Raw genomic sequence first — 23,248 nt, 5'->3', positions numbered from 1 at the left:
TCTCCATTTGTTTTGTTAACTTGATGCTCTCCCCCTGCCATTCCCTTTTCAGGGACCTTTCTTATGAGAACCTGCTCGAACAGGAGGTGAAGACTTGAATGGACCTCCTGCTTCTCTCCTTTGAAGTCCATGAACATTTCTTTGAGTTTGAATTTGAAAGGAACTAAGGAAAATACCACTAAAAAGGGAGGAGGGAGACTGTGGAAAAATAAAAAATAAAAAAATTATTTGGTGCTTGGGTATATGTACTGTTGCACTTACAGGGTACATTTTACAATAAGACTTGAGGTGGTGGTAAATTTTTCATTTTAAATTATCCTAGCTAATTTAAGAATTATTGTAAGTTCTGAATGTTGATACAAAGTACTGGAAAAGTTAACATGGCTAGCTGTACAAGTGTCACAGTATATTTGGGCAATTCAAGCACTCAGGTGACGTTTTATTTTTTCTTTAATCTTACAGTAGTGAGCAGTCCACTAAAGCCAAAACACAAAAGGAATTGCTGAAAACACTACAAGAGCTGAAAGCTCACCTTCCTTCTGAAAAGAGAATTAAAGGCAAATCTAGTGTCCTAACGACGTTGAAATATGCCCTTAAAAGCATTAAACAAGTTAAAGGTAATCAAGTATGATACTACCTAGACAATGCCAATCTGAATAAAATTAAATATTTAAAATAGGAATTTAAATGTAGTTGTCTGTGTAAAGTTAAGTTTATTATATTTGAAAACCTCTCTAAACAGGCGTTTTCATGGTGTTCCCACTTCTTGGCTCTGTTAACTTGTGTTCCTTTGGGAGTTAAGGCTGCTTTCTAGATGCTTGGTATTTTACTGATATTTGTTGAGTTTGTAAATGGTTTTAAATTATTTTTCTATGCCATACTATTTGAACTGTCAAACAGACTGAAATATATAACCACACGCATATGGGTATATTAAGATGGGTAAATTTATTTGGGTTACTGATGAGGAAGCTCTACCAAGGAAAAACTAATTTGGAGCAGTACTTTGATTTCTGTGCTTATGCCAAAAAAGGTTTTGTCCATTTACCACTTCCAGGCTGGATGTTTATTGATGAGATTTTTAATTCTTAACATAGTTGTTTAATATTCTCATGTAGCCAATGAGGAGTATTACCAATTGTTGATGATTAATGAATCCCAGCCTGCTGGACTCAATGTGTCATCTTACACGGTGGAAGAAGTGGAGACTATAACCTCAGAATACATCATGAAAAATGCGGTAAGTACGGTGACCCAAGTCTACAGTGTGTATTGAAAATGTTTTCTGAAACTGGAATTCTCAGGCTCACCTTTTTACAAGGTAAGAGTTGGTAGCTAGGCCAGTAAGCTGAAGAAGCTGTCTTTGGCCTTCCAGTGAATGTTGAGTAGAAACTCTGAGCCTTTGCAGACTTCGCCAGTAGGAGCTTGATCTAAGTTTTTTTTGTCAGTTAGGTGTAAAATAAATAATCTAAACTCCTTGGTCCTCTGAATTGTACTTTGTACTTAGAGATGATGGTGTGACATATCTCAACAACCGTGGGATGTAATGCACTGTGAGACATCATTAACTTTCATTTTAGAGCAACTGCTAAAGTTGGAGAGTAACTCTTTCCAAATTTCAGTCAAGGTACCCCTATGAATTGTTTCAGCTTATCCTTACCAGTAAGGGTTCTTTGATGTTTCACCAGTTCTTTGTGTTAATGTGACTGAAAAGTGATGAAAGTGCTGGAATCATTGTTTGTTGTACTCTCTTCTGTCACATCTTTGCAACTGATACAGGCATACTGTGTGACACAGTGATGCTATGTCATCTTGTCTAGATAAGAATAGCTATGACAATCAGCATAGTTTGTTTTTTTAATTTATTTTCCCCATTACCACTGTTTTAGGGATCTATTATGGACTCTTCAGTCTTCAAAAAATAATTGCATGTAAACTTATTAGACTACCTTCCCCTATTCCACTTGCCCCGCAAAGTCTCTGCCTGAATGTATGAAGTTCTGAAATCAATAAAATAAAGAAATGGTAGGGGATGTTTCCTAGCTTGAAGTAGGTGGGTTTTATTGTTATCTATGCGTAGTAAAGGTTGTCCACAAGGTAAAATAAATAGGAAGTCTAGAGTACAACTGAGAACTTCAGCCAAATATCATAAACATCATTCAATTGATCTGAAATATCTGAGTTTGTGAAACTGGTGTTCTGACGACAGCTCTTAAGTTTGTGTATAGTGTTAGTGGGTAGAGCACTAAAGGTTATGACGCAGGAAACTCTTCTGTGTCAAGAATAGCAATGTGTAATGATACAAGTGGAATGTGTGTATGTTTGTGTGGGACTTTTTTTTTTTTTTTCTTTTTCCACCTGTCTACTCATTATTTTACCAAGTGGTATAGAGTGCTCTTTTTCATTTTGCAGTGGATGGGCAAGATGTTTGTGTGGGACTTTTTTTTTTTTTTTCTTTTTCCACCTGTCTACTCATTATTTTACCAAGTGGTATAGAGTGCTCTTTTTCATTTTGCAGTGGATGGGCAAGCTAACATAAATAGCCTTTCACAAACCAGTTGAATTTCATAAATGTAAAATAAGCCTGCAACAAGCACAAGGAAAACATGCAGTTTTATAGCTGGGAGCTCTTTAATTCTTAATTTGTAAATTCATTCTGCATCTTAAAATTTTAGGTAGTGATAGTTAGGGCTTGTAACCCAGTAAGATGATACTGTATTATTATTGCATAGTTCAAAAAGTGTACTGTCTACTTCTTATGCAGATTAATATGATTTTATTGCTCCCTAAGCAGATGCAGTTTAATATTATTTCCTTAATTTTTATTTTGAACTTATTAATGCTTTTATATTTTAAATGTTTGTCTAAGAAATATGTGCTGGGTTGGAGAATGTTTTAAACTGTTTAAATAATTTGAGATTTTTATTTTTAGGATATGTTTGCTGTAGCTGTTTCTTTGATTACTGGGAAAATTTTGTACATCTCTGATCAAGCTGCTTCTATTCTCCGCTGTAAGAGGGGTTATTTTAAAAATGCCAAATTTGTGGAGTTCTTGGCACCTCAGGATGTCAGTGTGTTCTATACTTCTACTACCCCTTACAGATTACCATCATGGAATATTTGCAATAGAGCTGGTAAGTAGTCTCAACAGCACATTTTTCTCTGACCTTTCAGTCATGCAATACTTGAACTGATTTTAATATCCTTCCATCCTTCTTCCATCACTTTTTGAGGGTATTACACAGATGCATTATTAGAACATCTCTGAACAATACTAGACATATAACACACTTCTATAAATCAGCAAGGCTTGTCTGTTCACTTAAATTCTTCTGAATTTCATTGTTTGTTGGTTTCTGTGCCACTTTCCTCCAAATGATGAATGAAAACAAAGTAGGTGTTCATGCTGACTAGTGGGTTTGCTTTCCACTTTTAGTAGTAATCAAATGACTGCAGGTTTTCTTTAAAAATTCATTTCTTCGCATGTAAGGAGGATAATATTTTCCCTCCTTCCTTTTAAAATTTGAATACTGGACACCTTGATTACAGTGTAGAAAAATGTACTTCAGCTACCATCACTGTGCATTGCTCAAGTGTAATCATATCTCTGTTCTTTTAGCTGTACAAGAATGATGTTAGGCACGCTAATGGTGAAGGATCAGAGGTCTTGGGGCACTTGATATTTGTTTGTGGGAGGATTGTTTTACTACCGTAGCTACAGCTGTTAGAAATCGAGAAATAGCTGCCAACTATTTTAACCAAATGCTTGAAATTCAGGGTCTGCTCTAAATGTTTGAAATTCCAATCCCTTTTATAGTAAGTATATTAAGTCAGAGTGTGAGCCATATTTATCTGAAAAAACAATTAGCAATAAATATATACTAAGGAATGCATCCATAAAGCCAGTTGGAAAGGACCTTGTGAGGTCTGTAGTCCACCTTCTGGCTCAAAACAGGGTCAATGGTAAATTCTGACCATGTGATCCTAATTAAAGGTATTATTCAGGCAATTTTTTTTCTGAAACATTTTATGTAGTTTTATTATGTTTATGCATAGCTTTAATTTCAAAAATGCAGTAAGTGGAACTGTGCACCTTATCGGCTGCCATAGAATATAATATGTAGAAGTATTGTGCACTGAGGCCTTTAAATGACCAGAACTTGCCTTGAAAAATCAGTCTGTGGCCATTCTGGAAAAGGAGGAAAATAGGCTTAAAAGATGAGAGGAAGCTGTCATGAAAAATAATTTTGTGAGAGGGTGGGGTGGCAAGTGGATTTGATGATTTAGCTGTCCTAGTGCTTTTCTAGGAAAAAGGTAAAATACTGGGGTTCCATATAATCAAACCGTTTTGGTCAATGCTATAAAGGAGAATGGAAAAGCTGATAAGAGTAAACAGGTCAAACTGGAGAACTGTTTGGATGTGTTTTTGACAAAAGGCTTAATAAGCAAGTAGCTGTGATTCACATGCCAGCCTCAGAATCTGAGCAGTATTCAGAAAAATACGTATGGAGACTTCAGGGTACGTAAACTTTTTAAAGAATTCAGCCTTTATCATGCAAGGAAAAAATTTTGGTTTGCATACCATAATCTCATCATAATTTGTAACTTGTTATGACATTTGTTTAATATTTCTAGAGTCTTCCACCCAGGATTGCATGGAAGAGAAATCTTTTTTCTGTCGCATCAGGTAAGACAACAATATTTTAAAGCTTAGTTTTATATTATGAAACCATGCACTACAAAAATATTTGACTTTTACATACCGTATGGTTCTTATCAGTTTCTTACTTTTCCATAATGTGAACATGAGGCAAAACATATGCATGTCCTCTAGTTGATTAACTTCTAGAAGCTACAGAGAAAACTGCAAAGTGATTTCAGGAAGTTGCATCTTAAAAGTTAATCCGTGTGAATATTGACCTTTGCACCTTGCATAAAGCAGCTGATACGGTATCTCCTACTGCTACAGAAAATCTTCAGTTCATGTTAACTAAACTGTTCTGTTCAGTACCTGCTACAGAGTCTCTTTCATTATAGAATACGAATGCCTAATCTTGAATTCATCTCAAGTGTCCCATAGAGAAACATGCGTGAGGGTAACTTGACTTCTCCCCTGCGGTTACTGGGTGACACATCTCCTTTTGGTTTTCCTTTTCTTCTTTCTTTTCCTACCCCCACTTACTTTAGTTGCTTTTATTTAGGAAATGATGGCAACTTATTCCACGTTCATTCTTGTACACTTTGATTTCTTACTGCTTATTGCCTCTCTGGTAGCATTTCCAAATTGTGAATCCTATTACTTAATTACTTCTGCAGAAAATAAATACTGATCATTAAGGTATGAATAAAGTAAAAAAAAAATAGAGGCAATGCATACTGCTCCAGAGCGTTGGGTTGGATCTATTGTAAAAGTATTGCTGGTGTTATTGCAGACTTTTTTTTTTGTCCAACTAATATTGGTTCCAAAAGCTTTAGTTTTATAAAGCTGTGCTGTTATATTAAAATGAATTTTTTGTCCCTGTAAATGTTTTTTATTTTCATTACTATACTTTGCATTCTTATTAAGTAAATAGCTGCTATTATAGGTAAGAATTTCTGAGTCTCTGTTCTGTGTAAATTGGTATAAATAATGACTAAAAGAAGGTCTTTATGTTAACTGAGGGCATATAGCAATCTTCATAAAATACAACTATAAATTCATCCCTCCGAAGGGTATAGTGTCACAGATTAAGATTATTGGATCAACAAAATAATTTATCGTAGGAGGTGAGTATTTTTTTTTTCCCAACAAATTTCCATTTAAAGCAATTGTGCATCTTTTTATTTCAGGCAGTAGAGAGGACAGTGGTTTTTTTCATTGCAGTTGGTATGCAAAGGATGCCATCAGAATTAGCTTCTCTTCTACCAAAAAAAAAAAAGAAAGATTTAAGAAACCTAAGTTCATGGGTGCTATTTTAGGAGCTATCATGCAGTCCTTGTGTCATGACGAAATTACAATAGACACATTAAAACTTTGTTTAACATAAGATAAATCTGTTGACATAATTAACTCTGCTTAATTATTAGTGCGGGAAAGGAGCGTGAAAATGAGATTTGCTATCACCCGTTTCGGATGACTCCTTACCTTATAAAAGTGCAAGATCCAGAAATCGCAGAGGACCAACTTTGCTGTGTGTTGCTTGCAGAAAAAGTACATTCTGGTTATGAAGGTAAGGTAATCCTTTGAATGCACAAAGACTCATTTGGTTTCTTGAAAGTAAGAACTGTTCTATGTTCTGCTACAGGAATTTCCATGCTGGGTAGCACAACAGAATTTCAGCCTAAGAAAGCCAACTATATGAGTTATTGTCAGTGGCCTCAGGGTTTTATTAAAGTAAAAGTTCTGTTAAAGTAACTGGTTCTGTTCTCTGCCCTTGCTGAGAGGCTGTGAGCTAGCAACCTGCTAGTTCCTATATGCTCGTAGACTTTTAGACTCTGCTTAGTATTACAGTGTGTCACTGGAAGTATTTTATGTATGCAATAAAACCCCACTTGTTAATCTGCTTTTGTCTTTCTCTCAGCACCCAGAATTCCTCCTGACAAAAGAATTTTTACAACTACACACACACCAACCTGTTTGTTCCAGGATGTAGATGAAAGGTAACTTACAAAAAAAATATTATTTTTCAATTTACTGATAAGCAAATTGTGTCTTTATAGGTATTTTTAGTATTTAATTAAGATGTCTGTGTGGGGCTAAAAAATTATGTGACTACTGAAGAGTAGGGAACCCAAGAAAAGTACCTTGCTCAATTTTCACTAAGCATGAAAGCATTACTCTGTGGTATTTAAATGGAAAACTGTTTGCCTGCTGACAACTTGTTCTTCCGTTTTCCTTTCATATGGGGCAAATCTGGACATAAATGCAATGGATGAAACCCAGTCAGAAAAAATCCTATGCTAAAAATCACTACCTGTATGAGATTTTTAGGTGGTTTTGTTTTTTTTAAAGTTTGATCCAATTAATAACAAGCAGTATATTGCTGTCACTTTGTGCTGGCCCAGATACAACTAGAAGTGTGTCTTTTAAATCTTTTGGATATTATATACACAATATTATGTGTTCTCAGTTCAAACTACAGTCTTTATAGTTCTTGCTGCTGTTGTCTGTATAAAAAATCTGCTCACATTCTACTGGCTGAAGACTTCACATTGCTTTGATAGTCATGGAAGCTGATTAGAGTAAGTATTCACATCTCAGAGTAGAACCAAATATGGGCCTTGTGATCTTAAGCCATACACAGAGGCTCAGAGACGAAGATCTAAGCCAAGCTTTTCTTTAGTCCTCCAGACTGCTTTTGCCTGGGACCTTTCAGAGGATGTTTAGGTGATGGAAACACGAGGTCTATGAAAAGAACGGAAGATGCTCCTTCACAGTTAGGAGCGTACTTGGCTGAGGAGGCGGCGATAATCTCAACAAGCTTTTGAGGACAGGGAAGCACTTTGGAAATTCTTAGTGTTTTGAAGACTTGACTTGAGAATTCACTTGTTCCTGAGTTGAAAACACAGGCTGCCTTTTCTCTTTCTTTCTCTTCCTCTTACCTTGTTTAATTTGATGTTTTCTTCACGATGGTTTCTGATATGCTATATGTGCAATTTCGTTTTGTTGGGTTTTTTTCCTTAGTGAAAACTAAATTGGCTGCAGTAGCAGCATTTGACTTTTGAGATCTCCCCTCCTCTGTTCTTAAACATTCTAAGAATGCTCCAAGCCAACTGCAACTTTGCAGGGTGGGTTTATCTTTCCAAATTGGCTAATGGCATGATGTAAAGCTTCTCTTCCCCTGTGCACCCCCAGCTCATTTATTTCCAGTAGTCGTTTAACAGAAATGGCAATACTACTGAACAGAGAGCTTTGTGCTTGTTCTGGGAACAAGCTCTGGTGGAGTGACTGAACAGAGAGCTTTGTGCTTGTTCTGGGACGTGGGTGGAGTGACTGTGGAAAATCCCTTCTCTATGGCTACTATGGAAGCTTCTTTCCTGTTAGTCTGGTGTTACCACTTAAATACCATTTTTGAACACTCACAGTGAGGTTTGATTATATCTTGGACTGGTATTAGGATTTTGTTTCATTTATTTGTATTGTTGCGATATGTTTGGTTGATTTTGCTTTTAATTATTTAACTCCCTAGAGCATTGGCAGCCAGATAAATGTTTACCAAGATATGCAGATGCATTTATTACTCTTAGGCTCTACAGAGTTAGGTGTAATGCACAAAACAATAGATTCTTAGAGAAAAAGGAGTCTAATATTAAAAAATATACAGCTGAACACCTGCTGTTGAGTGAGAATTATTCATAATGTAATACTGAAACCATTGCCTGACTTGCATAAAATAAAGTTAATTCTGTAATCAGTATGTGTTCATGGGTTACAAAGGTGCTTATTTGTCCTAACTCTGCAAGTAGATCTCTGCAGAGAATAAGTAAATATTTACCTGAAATTAAATGGATCATTCCCATATATACTTATCAAGTATCAAATACATTTCAAAGACATGTATGATGGGTGCAAGGACTTCTCTGTAGTTCACAGTGGAGTGATCTTAGCAGATGAAGTTAAAGCAGTTTTCTCTTTCACTTGCAATAAGAGTATAAAGAGACATCTTATTCATGTTGTTTTGACATTTTAAATGTCATTCTATAAAACACAAACTAAACTTGCTGCCTGTCCTCATCAGCTGATGCCATGTGTGCATTTGCATTCATAAAATGAGTTTATTAACTTAAACTCTGAATTATTTTGAGTTACTAACTTTGAGGAAGCATAATGATGCTAAGGTAATGCCTCTAGTAGATAGTAGATTAAGTATTCTCAAATACAGCATTATAAGCTCTCAGAAATGCTGGTTGGAAGAGGCTACTGGAGTTTTCTGTCCAGCCTTTTGCTTGAGATGAAACCGTTGCCCAGTTCTAGGTTAGGTCAGCTGTGACCTTGTCTAAATAATGCCCAAAAACCTCCAAGGACAGAGATTACACAATTGATATGGGAAACTGTTCCTGTGTTGCACTACTCACTTTGTTAAAAAAGTTTTCCTAACATCTAGCATAAGCTTTCCAGACTGCAATCTGGGGCCATTGCCCCTAGTTTTATTTTGTCTTGCATCGTCAAGAAAATTTAACTCCATCTTTGTAACTCCTCTTTCCAGTAGTTGCAGGAAGCTCCTGCATCATCCCTTAGCCTCCTCTTCATCAGAACAGGCAAGCCCAGCTGAATCTCTACTCATCTTTTATATTCTAGGTCCCTGACTCTTTCCGTTATTTTCATATCAGTATAAAAACAAATAGAGAATTAGGGTTTTTTTGCATAGAAGTGACCACATTTGCAACTTTCTTTATAACTAGGTTAATAAATAACAGCTTTAAATTTGATCCCTTTTAAGGTAGGTGTTCTGTCACAGCACAAACAAATGTAGTTTGCCAGGCTTTCATAAAGCAGGTGGCAAAGAATAGGAACAGTGTGAACAAAACCTCTTGTTTTCTTCTACTTCTTACAACTTTATTTGATGAAGTCCTAACTGAAGTCATTCAGAATTGATGGGTATTTTAAACTCCTTGAGCAGCATAATTTTTATGTGCTTTGAATCTGGCAGCATTTTGAAATGGCAGTGTGTCAAAATGGTATGATTTGATATGAGTTTCAGCTTTGTAAAGTTGTTGCTTTAGATCATCTACAAGCTTTTAAGACTCATTATTGAAGCAATTAGTTAAATAATAAGGCATTAGTTGCTATCCTCGTTTTCCCCTGAATATCTCAGCCTCTTTGCCAGAAGGGTATCTTTGATGTGTTAGAGAACTGATCTAATCCCTGGGAGTTATTGGAAGTGCAATGTTGAGGGCATTTGTCCCATAATTCTTTTGAGTTCCAACACAACACAGATTCTGAGTCTGTGCTGCCCTGTGGGGAAGTCCTTCGTTAAAGCTATTTAGATACCTAATTATCTTTCTGCTTCTGGCCCTTTGTCAGTGAATAGGGCTAGGGGAAAGGTATACAGCGCTTTGAGTTTACCAGATGATTCATTGGCATCTGGCAACTTTTCAAACATTACTGAGTTGTATTGACTTTAATGCATTATTTTTTTTCCAAAGCATATTTTTGGTGATTAGCTTTCAGGGTAAGGTGCAAATTGAAACTTGTGAATTTTCACTCTTTCTTCTTTATATGAATGCTCTAAGTGAGCAATGAAAATTATATCATCACATAAAGTAGTCGTTCACATCATCAGGAGTGGTTATTGATATAATGTGCAGGAATTCAGTAACATTACTTTTAATTCTCTATTTTAGTTAATAAGCTTGCTTCCCTGCAGCTCCTTTATGAGTTGAACTCTTAACCTGCCTGTGAGAAAGTCCTAGTCATCTACCCTGTTGCTAGTTCAGCTGTAGTAATCCTGTGATCCTTAGCCTTGGCTTCCAGCCCACAGATTGGGGTACTACTTACCTTCATGAGAGTTTTACAAGATTAAACTTTATTAATGCTCTTTTAAAATTAGGTAAGTGTTTATCCTCTAGAGCTGGGCAGCATAGAAAACACAGAACTGATATAACAGACTCCTTGATTTGGTAAATAATGTTGTTTTGTCAAGTTACCAAAAAAACCAAACCACTCCACAAAGAAAGAGAAACACAATTGTTCAAAGTATACTACTGCTCTTAAGTTGGCACTGCTATTTCCTCAAATTTAAACTTAAAATTATTCATTCTCTTTATAGGAAAAAGAGCAAAGAAAACTTAAAATGGAAGCATTTTAAAGATTAAATACACATTTTTTTCCACTTGATTTTTATTATTATTTGTTTTTCTTTTTTCAGAGCAGTACCTCTGTTGGGATACCTACCTCAGGACTTAATAGGAACACCAGTCTTGGTGCACCTTCACCCAAATGACAGGCCCTTAATGCTGGCAATTCACAAAAAAAGTGTGTAATCTCTTACTGTGTCTTAAATATTTTTTTCATAAAGCAGCTGATACGGTATCTCCTACTGCTACAGAAAATCTTCAGTTCATGTTAACTAAACTGTTCTGTTCAGTACCTGCTACAGAGTCTCTTTCATTATAGAATACGAATGCCTAATCTTGAATTCATCTCAAGTGTCCCATAGAGAAAGATGCGTGAGGGTAACTTGACTTCTCCCCTGCGGTTACTGGGTGACACATCTCCTTTTGGTTTTCCTTTTCTTCTTTCTTTTCCTACCCCCACTTACTTTAGTTGCTTTTATTTAGGAAATGATGGCAACTTATTCCACGTTCATTCTTGTACACTTTGATTTCTTACTGCTTATTGCCTCTCTGGTAGCATTTCCAAATTGTGAATCCTATTACTTAATTACTTCTGCAGAAAATAAATACTGATCATTAAGGTATGAATAAAGTAAAAAAAAAATAGAGGCAATGCATACTGCTCCAGAGCGTTGGGTTGGATCTATTGTAAAAGTATTGCTGGTGTTATTGCAGACTTTTTTTTTTGTCCAACTAATATTGGTTCCAAAAGCTTTAGTTTTATAAAGCTGTGCTGTTATATTAAAATGAATTTTTTGTCCCTGTAAATGTTTTTTATTTTCATTACTATACTTTGCATTCTTATTAAGTAAATAGCTGCTATTATAGGTAAGAATTTCTGAGTCTCTGTTCTGTGTAAATTGGTATAAATAATGACTAAAAGAAGGTCTTTATGTTAACTGAGGGCATATAGCAATCTTCATAAAATACAACTATAAATTCATCCCTCCAAAGGGTATAGTGTCACAGATTAAGATTATTGGAACAACAAAATAATTTATCATAGGAGGTGAGTATTTTTTTTTTTCCCAACAAATTTCCATTTAAAGCAATTGTGCATCTTTTTATTTCAGGCAGTAGAGAGGACAGTGGTTTTTTTCATTGCAGTTGGTATGCAAAGGATGCCATCAGAATTAGCTTCTCTTCTACCAAAAAAAAAAAAGAAAGATTTAAGAAACCTAAGTTCATGGGTGCTATTTTAGGAGCTATCATGCAGTCCTTGTGTCATGACGAAATTACAATAGACACATTAAAACTTTGTTTAACATAAGATAAATCTGTTGACATAATTAACTCTGCTTAATTATTAGTGCGGGAAAGGAGCGTGAAAATGAGATTTGCTATCACCCGTTTCGGATGACTCCTTACCTTATAAAAGTGCAAGATCCAGAAATCGCAGAGGACCAACTTTGCTGTGTGTTGCTTGCAGAAAAAGTACATTCTGGTTATGAAGGTAAGGTAATCCTTTGAATGCACAAAGACTCATTTGGTTTCTTGAAAGTAAGAACTGTTCTATGTTCTGCTACAGGAATTTCCATGCTGGGTAGCACAACAGAATTTCAGCCTAAGAAAGCCAACTATATGAGTTATTGTCAGTGGCCTCGGGGTTTTATTAAAGTAAAAGTTCTGTTAAAGTAACTGGTTCTGTTCTCTGCCCTTGCTGAGAGGCTGTGAGCTAGCAACCTGCTAGTTCCTATATGCTCGTAGACTTTTAGACTCTGCTTAGTATTACAGTGTGTCACTGGAAGTATTTTATGTATGCAATAAAACCCCACTTGTTAATCTGCTTTTGTCTTTCTCTCAGCACCCAGAATTCCTCCTGACAAAAGAATTTTTACAACTACACACACACCAACCTGTTTGTTCCAGGATGTAGATGAAAGGTAACTTACAAAAAAAATATTATTTTTCAATTTACTGATAAGCAAATTGTGTCTTTATAGGTATTTTTAGTATTTAATTAAGATGTCTGTGTGGGGCTAAAAAATTATGTGACTACTGAAGAGTAGGGAACCCAAGAAAAGTACCTTGCTCAATTTTCACTAAGCATGAAAGCATTACTCTGTGGTATTTAAATGGAAAAACTGTTTGCCTGCTGACAACTTGTTCTTCCGTTTTCCTTTCATATGGGGCAAATCTGGACATAAATGCAATGGATGAAACCCAGTCAGAAAAAATCCTATGCTAAAAATCGCTACCTGTATGAGATTTTTAGGTGGTTTTGTTTTTTTTTAAAGTTTGATCCAATTAATAACAAGCAGTATGTTGCTGTCACTTCGTGCTGGCCCAGATACAACTAGAAGTTTGTCTTTTAAATCTTTTGGATATTATATACACAATATTATGTGTTCTCAGTTCAAACTACAGTCTTTATAGTTCTTGCTGCTGTTGTCTGTATAAAAAATCTGCTCACATTCTACTGGCTGAAGACTTCACATTGCTTTGATAGTCATGGAAGCTGATTAGAGTAAGTATTCACATCTCAGAGTAGAACCAAATATGGGCCTTGTGATCTTAAGCCATACACAGAGGCTCAGAGACGAAGATCTAAGCCAAGCTTTTCTTTAGTCCTCCAGACTGCTTTTGCCTGGGACCTTTCAGAGGATGTTTAGGTGATGGAAACACGAGGTCTATGAAAAGAACGGAAGATGCTCCTTCACAGTTAGGAGCGTACTTGGCTGAGGAGGCGGCGATAATCTCAACAAGCTTTTGAGGACAGGGAAGCACTTTGGAAATTCTTAGTGTTTTGAAGACTTGACTTGAGAATTCACTTGTTCCTGAGTTGAAAACAGAGACTGCCTTTTCTCTTTCTTTCTCTTCCTCTTACCTTGTTTAATTTGATGTTTTCTTCACGATGGTTTCTGATATGCTATATGTGCAATTTCGTTTTGTTGGGTTTTTTTCCTTAGTGAAAACTAAATTGGCTGCAGTAGCAGCATTGGACTTTTGAGATCTCCCCTCCTCTGTTCTTAAACATTCTAAGAATGCTCCAACCCAACTGCAACTTTGCAGGGTGGGTTTATCTTTCCACATTGGCTAATGGCATGATGTAAAGCTTCTCTTCCCCTGTGCACCCCCAGCTCATTTATTTCCAGTAGTCGTTTAACAGAAATGGCAATACTACTGAACAGAGAGCTTTGTGCTTGTTCTGGGACGTGGGTGGAGTGACTGTGGAAAATCCCTTCTCTATGGCTACTATGGAAGCTTCTTTCCTGTTAGTCTGGTGTTACCACTTAAATACCATTTTTGAACACTCACAGTGAGGTTTGATTATATCTTGGACTGGTATTAGGATTTTGTTTCATTTATTTGTATTGTTGCGATATGTTTGGTTGATTTTGCTTTTAATTATTTAACTCCCTAGAGCATTGGCAGCCAGATAAATGTTTACCAAGATATGCAGATGCATTTATTACTCTTAGGCTCTACAGAGTTAGGTATAATGCACAAAACAACAGATTCTTAGAGAAAAAGGAGTCTAATATTAAAAAATATACAGCTGAACACCTGCTGTTGAGTGAGAATTATTCATAATGTAATACTGAAACCATTGCCTGACTTGCATAAAATAAAGTTAATTCTGTAATCAGTATGTGTTCATGGGTTACAAAGATGCTTATTTGTCCTAACTCTGCAAGTAGATCTCTGCAGAGAATAAGTAAATATTTACCTGAAATTAAATGGATCATTCCCATATATACTTATCAAGTATCAAATACATTTCAAAGACATGTATGATGGGTGCAAGGACTTCTCTGTAGTTCACAGTGGAGTGATCTTAGCAGATGAAGTTAAAGCAGTTTTCTCTTTCACTTGCAATAAGAGTATAAAGAGACATCTTATTCATGTTGTTTTGACATTTTAAATGTCATTCTATAAAACACAAACTAAACTTGCTGCCTGTCCTCATCAGCTGATGCCATGTGTGCATTTGCATTCATAAAATGAGTTTATTAACTTAAACTCTGAATTATTTTGAGTTACTAACTTTGAGGAAGCATAATGATGCTAAGGTAATGCCTCTAGTAGATAGTAGATTAAGTATTCTCAAATACAGCATTATAAGCTCACAGAAATGCTGGTTGGAAGAGACTACTGGAGTTTTCTCTCTAGCCTTTTGCTTGAGATGAAACCGTTGCCCAGTTCTAGGTTAGGTCAGCTGTGACCTTGTCTAAATAATGCCCAAAAACCTCCAAGGACAGAGATTACACAATTGATATGGGAAACTGTTCCTGTGTTGCACTACTCACTTTGTTAAAAAAGTTTTCCTAACATCTAGCATAAGCTTTCCAGACTGCAATCTGGGGCCATTGCCCCTAGTTTTATTTTGTCTTGCATCGTCAAGAAAATTTAACTCCATCTTTGTAACTCCTCTTTCCAGTAGTTGCAGGAAGCTCCTGCATCATCCCTTAGCCTCCTCTTCATCAGAACAGGCAAGCCCAGCTGAATCTCTACTCATCTTTTATATTCTAGGTCCCTGACTCTTCCCGTGATTTTCATATCAGTATAAAAACAAATAGAGAATTAGGGTTTTTTTTGCATAGAAGTGACCACATTTGCAACTTTCTTTATAACTAGGTTAATAAATAACAGCTTTAAATTTGATCCCTTTTAAGGTAGGTGTTCTGTCACAGCACAAACAAATGTAGTTTGCCAGGCTTTCATAAAGCAGGTGGCAAAGAATAGGAACAGTGTGAACAAAACCTCTTGTTTTCTTCTACTTCTTACAACTTTATTTGATGAAGTCCTAACTGAAGTCATTCAGAATTGATGGGTATTTTAAACTCCTTGAGCAGCATAATTTTTATGTGCTTTGAATCTGGCAGCATTTTGAAATGGCAGTGTGTCAAAATGGTATGATTTGATATGAGTTTCAGCTTTGTAAAGTTGTTGCTTTAGATCATCCACAAGCTTTTAAGACTCATTATTGAAGTAATCAGTTAAATAATAAGGCATTAGTTGCTATCCTCGTTTTCCCCTGAATATCTCAGCCTCTTTGCCAGAAGGGTATCTTTGATGTGTTAGAGAACTGATCTAATCCCTGGGAGTTATTGGAAGTGCAATGTTGAAGGCATTTGTCCCATAATGCTTTTGAGTTCCAACACAACACAGATCCTGAGTCTGTGCTGCCCCGTGGGGAAGTCCTTCATTAAAGCTATTTAGATACCCAATTATCTTTCTGCTTCTGGGCCTTTGTCAGTGAATAGGGCTAGGGGAAAGGTATACAGCGCTTTGAGTTTACCAGATGATTCATTGGCATCTGGCAACTTTTCAAACATTACTGAGTTGTATTGACTTAATGCATTATTTTTTTTCCAAAGCATATTTTTGGTGATTAGCTTTCAGGGTAAGGTGCAAATTGAAACTTGTGAATTTTCACTCTTTCTTCTTTATATGAATGCTCTAAGTGAGCAATGAAAATTATATCATCACATAAAGTAGTCGTTCACATCATCAGGAGTGGTTATTGATATAATGTGCATGAATTCAGTAACATTACTTTTAATTCTCTATTTTAGTTAATAAGCTTGCTTCCCTGCAGCTCCTTCATGAGTTGAACTCTTAACCTGCCTGTGAGAAAGTCCTAGTCATCTACCCTGTTGCTAGTTCAGCTGTAGTAATCCTGTGATCCTTAGCCTTGGCTTCCAGCCCACAGATTGGGGTACTACTTACCTTCATGAGAGTTTTACAAGATTAAACTTTATTAATGCTCTTTTAAAATTAGGTAAGTGTTTATCCTCTAGAGCTGGGCAGCATAGAAAACACAGAACTGATATAACAGACTCCTTGATTTGGTAAATAATGTTGTTTTGTCAAGTTACCAAAAAAACCAAACCACTCCACAAAGAAAGAGAAACACAATTGTTCAAAGTATACTACTGCTCTTAAGTTGGCACTATTTCCTCAAATTTAAACTTAAAATTATTCATTCTCTTTATAGGAAAAAGAGCAAAGAAAACTTAAAATGGAAGCATTTTAAAGATTAAATACACATTTTTTTCCACTTGATTTTTATTATTATTTGTTTTTCTTTTTTCAGAGCAGTACCTCTGTTGGGATACCTACCTCAGGACTTAATAGGAACACCAGTCTTGGTGCACCTTCACCCAAATGACAGGCCCTTAATGCTGGCAATTCACAAAAAAAGTGTGTAATCTCTTACTGTGTCTTAAATATTTTTTTTCTAAAAGTTAATAATAACAGCTACAAAGACCTCAGCAAGCAGAAGTTGTGACTGTGATATTTTTTTCTGCAAGTAAATACTGAATCTTTTACTCTACAATTTCATTCTTAATGCAAATAGATGAAAATGAGATCACTCAATTTCGTGTTTGATATGAAGCATACTGTGCCTGCTGTAAACAAATTAACTGTAAACGAACATTTTGTACATAAAGAATTTTCTTGGGAATGCAATAATAGAAGTTGTCACACTTTAAATGGTAATCTTTCTTATTTCATAGAGAAGAAAATAAGAGCTATTCTGGCAATGTTACTTTGTTAAACTTTGGAAATGTAAAGCTTCTTGAGTCATCTTTAGCTTGTGTTCTGAAGGTGATTTTCTTGATATAGTTCAGTAAATTATTAAGATCTCCTTATTCTGGTAGCCCAACATTTCTAAATGTATCAACGTATCTGGTATTTGTTCCTTTAAATATCATCTTCCTCCTTTGCAATTAATTGTAAAATCTTGACTTGTGAAGTAGAATTGTACAACTGTTAATCTGAATTCCTTTTTGAATCATTCATACAGTACTTCAGTACGGAGGACAGCCTTTTGACTACTCCCCAATCAGGTTTTGCACTAGAAATGGGGATTATATAACCATGGACACTAGCTGGTCCAGTTTCATCAATCCTTGGAGTCGAAAAGTTTCATTTATTATTGGAAGACACAAAGTTAGAACGTAAGTCGATAAACTTGGGACTTTTAAGATATTTTTTGGAATTTATTTTTATTTTCCCTCCCCTTGGGTTTACATAGTGATCCTTAAGAAAGACATAAGGGATTTTCAGGGAGGGGAAAAAGGTCACACATGCTAATTGCTTCCTTTTTAAATTTGGGGTTTGTGATGTAATTGCTTTAAAAAGAAATTTCAAGTCCTTCAAATTCTGCTAATACTGTCAAGAGTTGCTTCAGAAGAGGGAAGCCATGCTCAAAATGACTAAGGGTATGAATTTTATCAGATTCAAAGGTTGTAGATGCAATCAAATAAGCATCAGGTTCTGTTTACTATATATAGGTGGTAAATTGAAGTTGTGGTCTTGCTGTGATTGAAGTACTTGCATTTGTAATGAGCTGTGATATTTTTGGCTTATGTAGGGGTCCCTTAAATGAAGACGTCTTTGCCGCTCCCAACTATACAGAGGATCGAATCCTTCATCCCAGTGTTCAGGAAATCACTGAGCAAATATATCGACTATTACTGCAGGTACAGCATGTGCTGTAATGTTACCCTTTTCATTTCCCACTGAAGAAAGGGCATTTATCTTTGTGTGAAGTTTTGTTTAGCTGTCAACTAGTGTACTGGAATTTCTGGCTGCAATCCTGGAAATTACTTACACTCAAGATTACCAGACAAGACTTACTGAAGTATGTTAAGGCTCTAGTTGGTATTTTAAAGATTTCATGCAGCTATGGAGTTCTCACTAAAAAAAAAAAAAAAACAACAACAAAAAAACCAACAAAAAACCCCCCACAAACCAAAAAACAAACCACCTGCCCACTAAAATAAATCCTTTTTTCCTCACATAGAATTACTGGCAATGATTTCAGTTTTGTTTAAAGCTGATGTGCTGAGTGGTGTGTGTGTGTATGTATATCTGTTTTGTTGTTGTTAACAGCCTGTACACAACAGTGGATCCAGTGGCTATGGAAGTCTCGGTAGCAATGGCTCACATGAGCACTTAATGAGTGTGGCATCCTCCAGTGACAGCACAGGAAATAATAACGAAGACACTCATAAGGATAAAGCAGTAGGTTTGGGTTTTCTTATTCAAGTATGTGGCAAAAAACAATCTAGTAAAAGTGGGGTTTTTTTACGTTTAGCATAACACTTTCAAATTAGGATAGAAGAAAGTATAAGGAAAAAGTCATCTTTCTTTTTTGTTTAACGTGGAGAAATCTTTTCTGTCTAGGGGAATAAACTTTTCTGGTGTATGTGAGGTCTCAGTGTACTGAAGCATAGTTACGGGCATGAAAGTCGGTGTGTATTTAAACCAGTACAGTGTGTTAACTTATTCTAATGTCTGTTATATATCTGGGAAAACCAGCCAGGTATTTGGAAACAGTTTTTTTGGGGAGCGAAAAGTCTGTAATTACTCTTTACCCAAATGAAGCTCAGAGGATAAAAATGCAGTAATACCTGCATTACCAAGTGATAGCTTGACCGTGATCACTTCTTATGTTGCAAAAATACACTATATAATGCCAAATGAAATAAAATTAACTGTTTTTCAGCTTAAAACTTTACTGTAGACTGGGCCATTGCTACATCTAGTTGATAGTGATATGTAACTTTTAACATTTCATTAGTTTGAACAAAACAGGAGCCTTAATTTTATGCCTATGCTTAACAGAACTTTTCTATAGGCAAAATAAATCAGACAGTAATGTACTGAATGTCTTTGCAGTCAAAATAACTGTACCTTTTAACATCACTAGTTGTTCTGGCTTTCCTGTTGTTCTTTCCAAATTTGTTGTAGCTCCCTGAGTTGTATTTAAGAAGCCAAAATTTTCCTTATGTATATTGCTTATAGGCTAATTCTTCCAAATCTGATCTCTGCTTCTGTGATCAAGCACAGCAGACTGCAGCGCTTGCCAAGGTGGTCACTTTCCTGCCTTTTGGTCCTTAAACACTAGTGGCTTAAGCAGATGAAGTCTCTGGATTTTTTTATCAGATAACTTACTACATTTGAGAGAAAGTAACATTTAAAGAGATCTTATTTTTGAGGGAAATAGATACCTATCTTTCCTTCACTATTTCCGCAGATAGTGAAGACTGTTATAGTTCTGTAACGTCAGTGCTTAAACTTCTAGCAGGAGAAGTTCTCAGTCTTAGCAGCCATATTTTGTTTACCAAGTGACACTGTTTTGGCTTTTTTTCCCCAAAGTCATCTTTGTAATATATCCTTATTTTCTTATCAAAGTCACTCAACCATATTAAACAAAATAGAATCATAGAATTGTGTATGTTGGAAGGGAGCTAGAGCAGTTGTGTACAAAAAATCCATGCTTTGTATTTCTTCTTTCCAATTCCCAAAATTCTACTGCTGCACAAGAAAATTATATTTATTAGGATTTCTTCCATGATCAGACTAAGATAGAGATCCATTAAGGTTAGATTAAGTTTACAGAGGAATCACTGTGCATGATGTTTTAGTCAGAATTTTATAGTAACTCTTTTTAATGACCTGCTTTCAGGAGGTTTGTCAAGATGCCCGTAAGGTCAAAAATAAAGGACAGCGTATTTTTACAGACAATAAAGCAAAACTGGAACATAAGAGAGAGCCTTTTGCAGGTAAGACATTAGCAAGTTAATCTAAGTATTGCACTGGTGCCTCATATGACAGTAGGATTTTTCTTCTAGTTTAGTTCTAATCAATCATAAAGACAGCATTTGCATCAGTTCAAATTATATTGTGTCCTCTGTTCACTGTGTTCAGGAAGATACTGTGTTCAGCTGTGTCTGAATTGGTAATGATATTACGCACAGTTAAGGCATGTCCTAAAGATGTTGTTTTGAAGCAGCTTAATTGTGGCTCATGTTTTCATACAAGTCAAACATCTTCTTTTCTGTTATGTGGAGGAAAATGTTATGGATATTGTCTTTCCTGTTTGCATTGTAACCTCAGGAATTTTTAAGTTGGTAAATGAAAATCTTACTAATCAGATTAAATTCTGCACCCATTAATAGGTTATTCTTCTAATAATTTGTTATAACTTATGGGCACTAGAGTTGTCCTCATACTGAGTGTGTTTCAACTCTAATGTTATCTATTCTCTTACAGCCATAATATCTATTCCCTTTGGATCCATATGCATCAACGTAACTAAACTTCATGCCTCCAAGAATCCATAAGGACAAGAAAATACTTACACAATGTTCATCTATTAGTTTGCAAACCACTTAACTTGCTTTACAGAAGTTAACTTGTGTCCTGTTAAGAAATGTGTATAAATGAGAACTTTTGCTGTTGCTTTTAGGGGAATTTGCAAGGATTTAATGCCATAATTGCATAATAGCAGTATCTCTTTTCACAGAAAAGCAAAGTGGTCCTGGTGGCCAGATGAAAGATGTAGCAGGAAAGGATGCTGCAGGAACAGCTGCTCCTAAAAATGTGACTACTGAAGAGTTGGCTTGGAAAGAACAACCCGTATATTCTTATCAACAGATTAGCTGTTTGGACAGTGTCATCAGGTAAGCAACCAGTGTGTGAATTACTCTTGAACTCTAGACTTAAGACTTGCATACGTAATATTGTTAAATCATTGTATTTTAGGTACTTGGAGAGTTGTAATGTGCCTGGTACAGCAAAAAGAAAATGTGAAGCTTCATCAAGCGTTGCATCGCTGAATTCTGGAGTTCATGAACAAAAAACAGCTGGTAACGGTATACAGCTCTTGGGAGGCTTCTCTACAGCACAGCTCTTTCTTCATTGGTTTTTGCTAGCTGCCATTTGGCTATTACTATTTTGCAGAATAATGACAAGTGTAGCTTAAGCATGACCTCATAGGCATTGTCTCAGTGTTAGATGTTTGAAGACCTAAGTTTTATCATGAAAATCTTCCCTACAATCAAAATACTGAGTGTTTGATTGAATATCTGGATTGTAGGTGCAATAAGCTTATTTATACTGTATGAAATACAGCAGGATTTGGGGTTTGAGGACTTGAATCATTATCAAACATAAAAACTTAGTTTCACTGTTGGGACTTTTAGGAACAACCAGCTGAAGAACCTGGCAGCTAATTAATTGCACCAAAAATATGCATATCACACTTCTATTTTTTCATTGTGGACATTGAAAGGAACAGAAGACTGTAAAATGCAGCATTGGACTGTTCTTAGTGTTGTGTGAGGCACACGAACCCATTTGAAAGGAATGTCCCACCATGAAAATAAAAGATGGGGATTAGCGAGGATAGCTATCTAAAAATTCTGCTGTAGGCAAAAACATTAACTTGATCTGCTAGGATTTAAATGTAGCGTTTGATGTGATCCGTGTCTGGATGGGGAGCTAAAGTGAAGAACATAACTGTTTGGTTAGTGCAAGAATTGTGAGACTGTTAAGTCTCATCTATATTTATGAGATGTTTACTGATTCAGCCATGTCATTATAGGAGGCTGAAGGGGAAGTGTCTAGTATTTCTTTTTGATAAACTTTAAAAAGAAGTTCTAATGCAGCTTTTAGAATCAAATTGGAAGGTGTCAGCATACATAGGAACAAAGTGTCCTGTAGAAGGAACTGGAATGCCTTGAACTAGAGAGGAAGAAGTGGTGGAGCTAGCACCGTGCAATTAAGAAGATAGTTTCTGCTGTCATTTGGAGCCTTGTGCGGTTCTACTTGACAGGAGATGATGTGGATTTACTAGCAGCACCGATGACTGAGAATGACGAAGCCACCAGTGTAGTCTAGTCAGGAAAAAGGCAAACTTAAAGTCTTAAATATGTGTTATGCCAAGTATTCCTATTAGAGAAGGAATGGTTTAATGCTGTTTTATGAGGCACTGGTATGACCTCTGCTGGATTATTGTGTATAGCTTTCAGGTGAGAGAATCTAAATTGGCAGGTGCTCAGAGCAAAGCTGTTAGGATCTCCTGCTGATGACAGAGATTAGTGTACAACAATATGGGAGCTGGGTAGGACTTAATTTTAGGCTGCAAAAAGACGAGAAACTTTGTTCTAAAACTGTGCCATGAAAGAAGAGTGAAGAAGTGAATATCAGGAAAGAACAAAGAGTCCTTCATCAAAAAGATTTGGTTTGGCTGTATGCGAAAGAGAATTGGATCTGGTTGCTGAGAAGTCTTGTTCCTAAAATGTTCTTGGTGGAATGCATAAAGATAAATACAAAGTTCATTTTCTGCCTTGTCAAGCACAGTTTAGCCTCTACTGTTTTGCAACCCTAGTGACATAACTTGTATTCACTATTGTTTATGTTCAGTAAACTACAACTTTATTTCTTGTAGTAGACCCTGCTGTGTTGAAGGCATCTGGTAAATCAAATGGTCCCCCAGTGGTTGGTGCTCACTTGACATCTTTGGCACTACCTGGCAAGCCTGAAAGTGTTGTCTCTCTCACAAGTCAGTGCAGCTACAGTAGCACCATTGTTCATGTTGGAGACAAAAAAACACAACCTGAATTAGGTATGAATTTTGCTAATAAACTTTCTCTAAAATGATGATTGCAAGGAAGTTTAAACTTCAGATGTG

The 23,248-nt window shown here is 36.0% G+C and overlaps 1 protein-coding gene across 1 annotated transcript in view; it reads left to right on the top strand.

Moving 5' to 3' along the window:
- The window catches only part of PER2 (period circadian clock 2), a 47,563-nt gene that overhangs the window by 13,557 nt on the left and 10,758 nt on the right, over positions 1 to 23,248 (top strand). Inside the window, exons 6-19 of the mRNA XM_014966273.1 lie at positions 463 to 617; positions 1,119 to 1,240; positions 2,933 to 3,134; positions 4,636 to 4,687; positions 6,067 to 6,209; positions 6,561 to 6,639; positions 10,848 to 10,954; positions 17,570 to 17,723; positions 18,140 to 18,248; positions 18,661 to 18,792; positions 20,240 to 20,336; positions 21,080 to 21,236; positions 21,319 to 21,428; positions 23,006 to 23,182. Of these exons, the coding sequence (XP_014821759.1) occupies positions 463 to 617; positions 1,119 to 1,240; positions 2,933 to 3,134; positions 4,636 to 4,687; positions 6,067 to 6,209; positions 6,561 to 6,639; positions 10,848 to 10,954; positions 17,570 to 17,723; positions 18,140 to 18,248; positions 18,661 to 18,792; positions 20,240 to 20,336; positions 21,080 to 21,236; positions 21,319 to 21,428; positions 23,006 to 23,182 (1,796 nt within the window). The remainder of the gene's footprint in view (positions 1 to 462; positions 618 to 1,118; positions 1,241 to 2,932; positions 3,135 to 4,635; positions 4,688 to 6,066; positions 6,210 to 6,560; positions 6,640 to 10,847; positions 10,955 to 17,569; positions 17,724 to 18,139; positions 18,249 to 18,660; positions 18,793 to 20,239; positions 20,337 to 21,079; positions 21,237 to 21,318; positions 21,429 to 23,005; positions 23,183 to 23,248) is intronic.

This window comes from Calidris pugnax, unplaced genomic scaffold, assembly GCF_001431845.1.
Source record: "Calidris pugnax isolate Ruff unplaced genomic scaffold, ASM143184v1 scaffold65, whole genome shotgun sequence".
NCBI classification, from domain to species: domain Eukaryota; kingdom Metazoa; phylum Chordata; class Aves; order Charadriiformes; family Scolopacidae; genus Calidris; species Calidris pugnax.
Note: the sequence above shows the minus strand (reverse complement) of the source record. Positions and strands in the feature narration are given on the sequence as shown.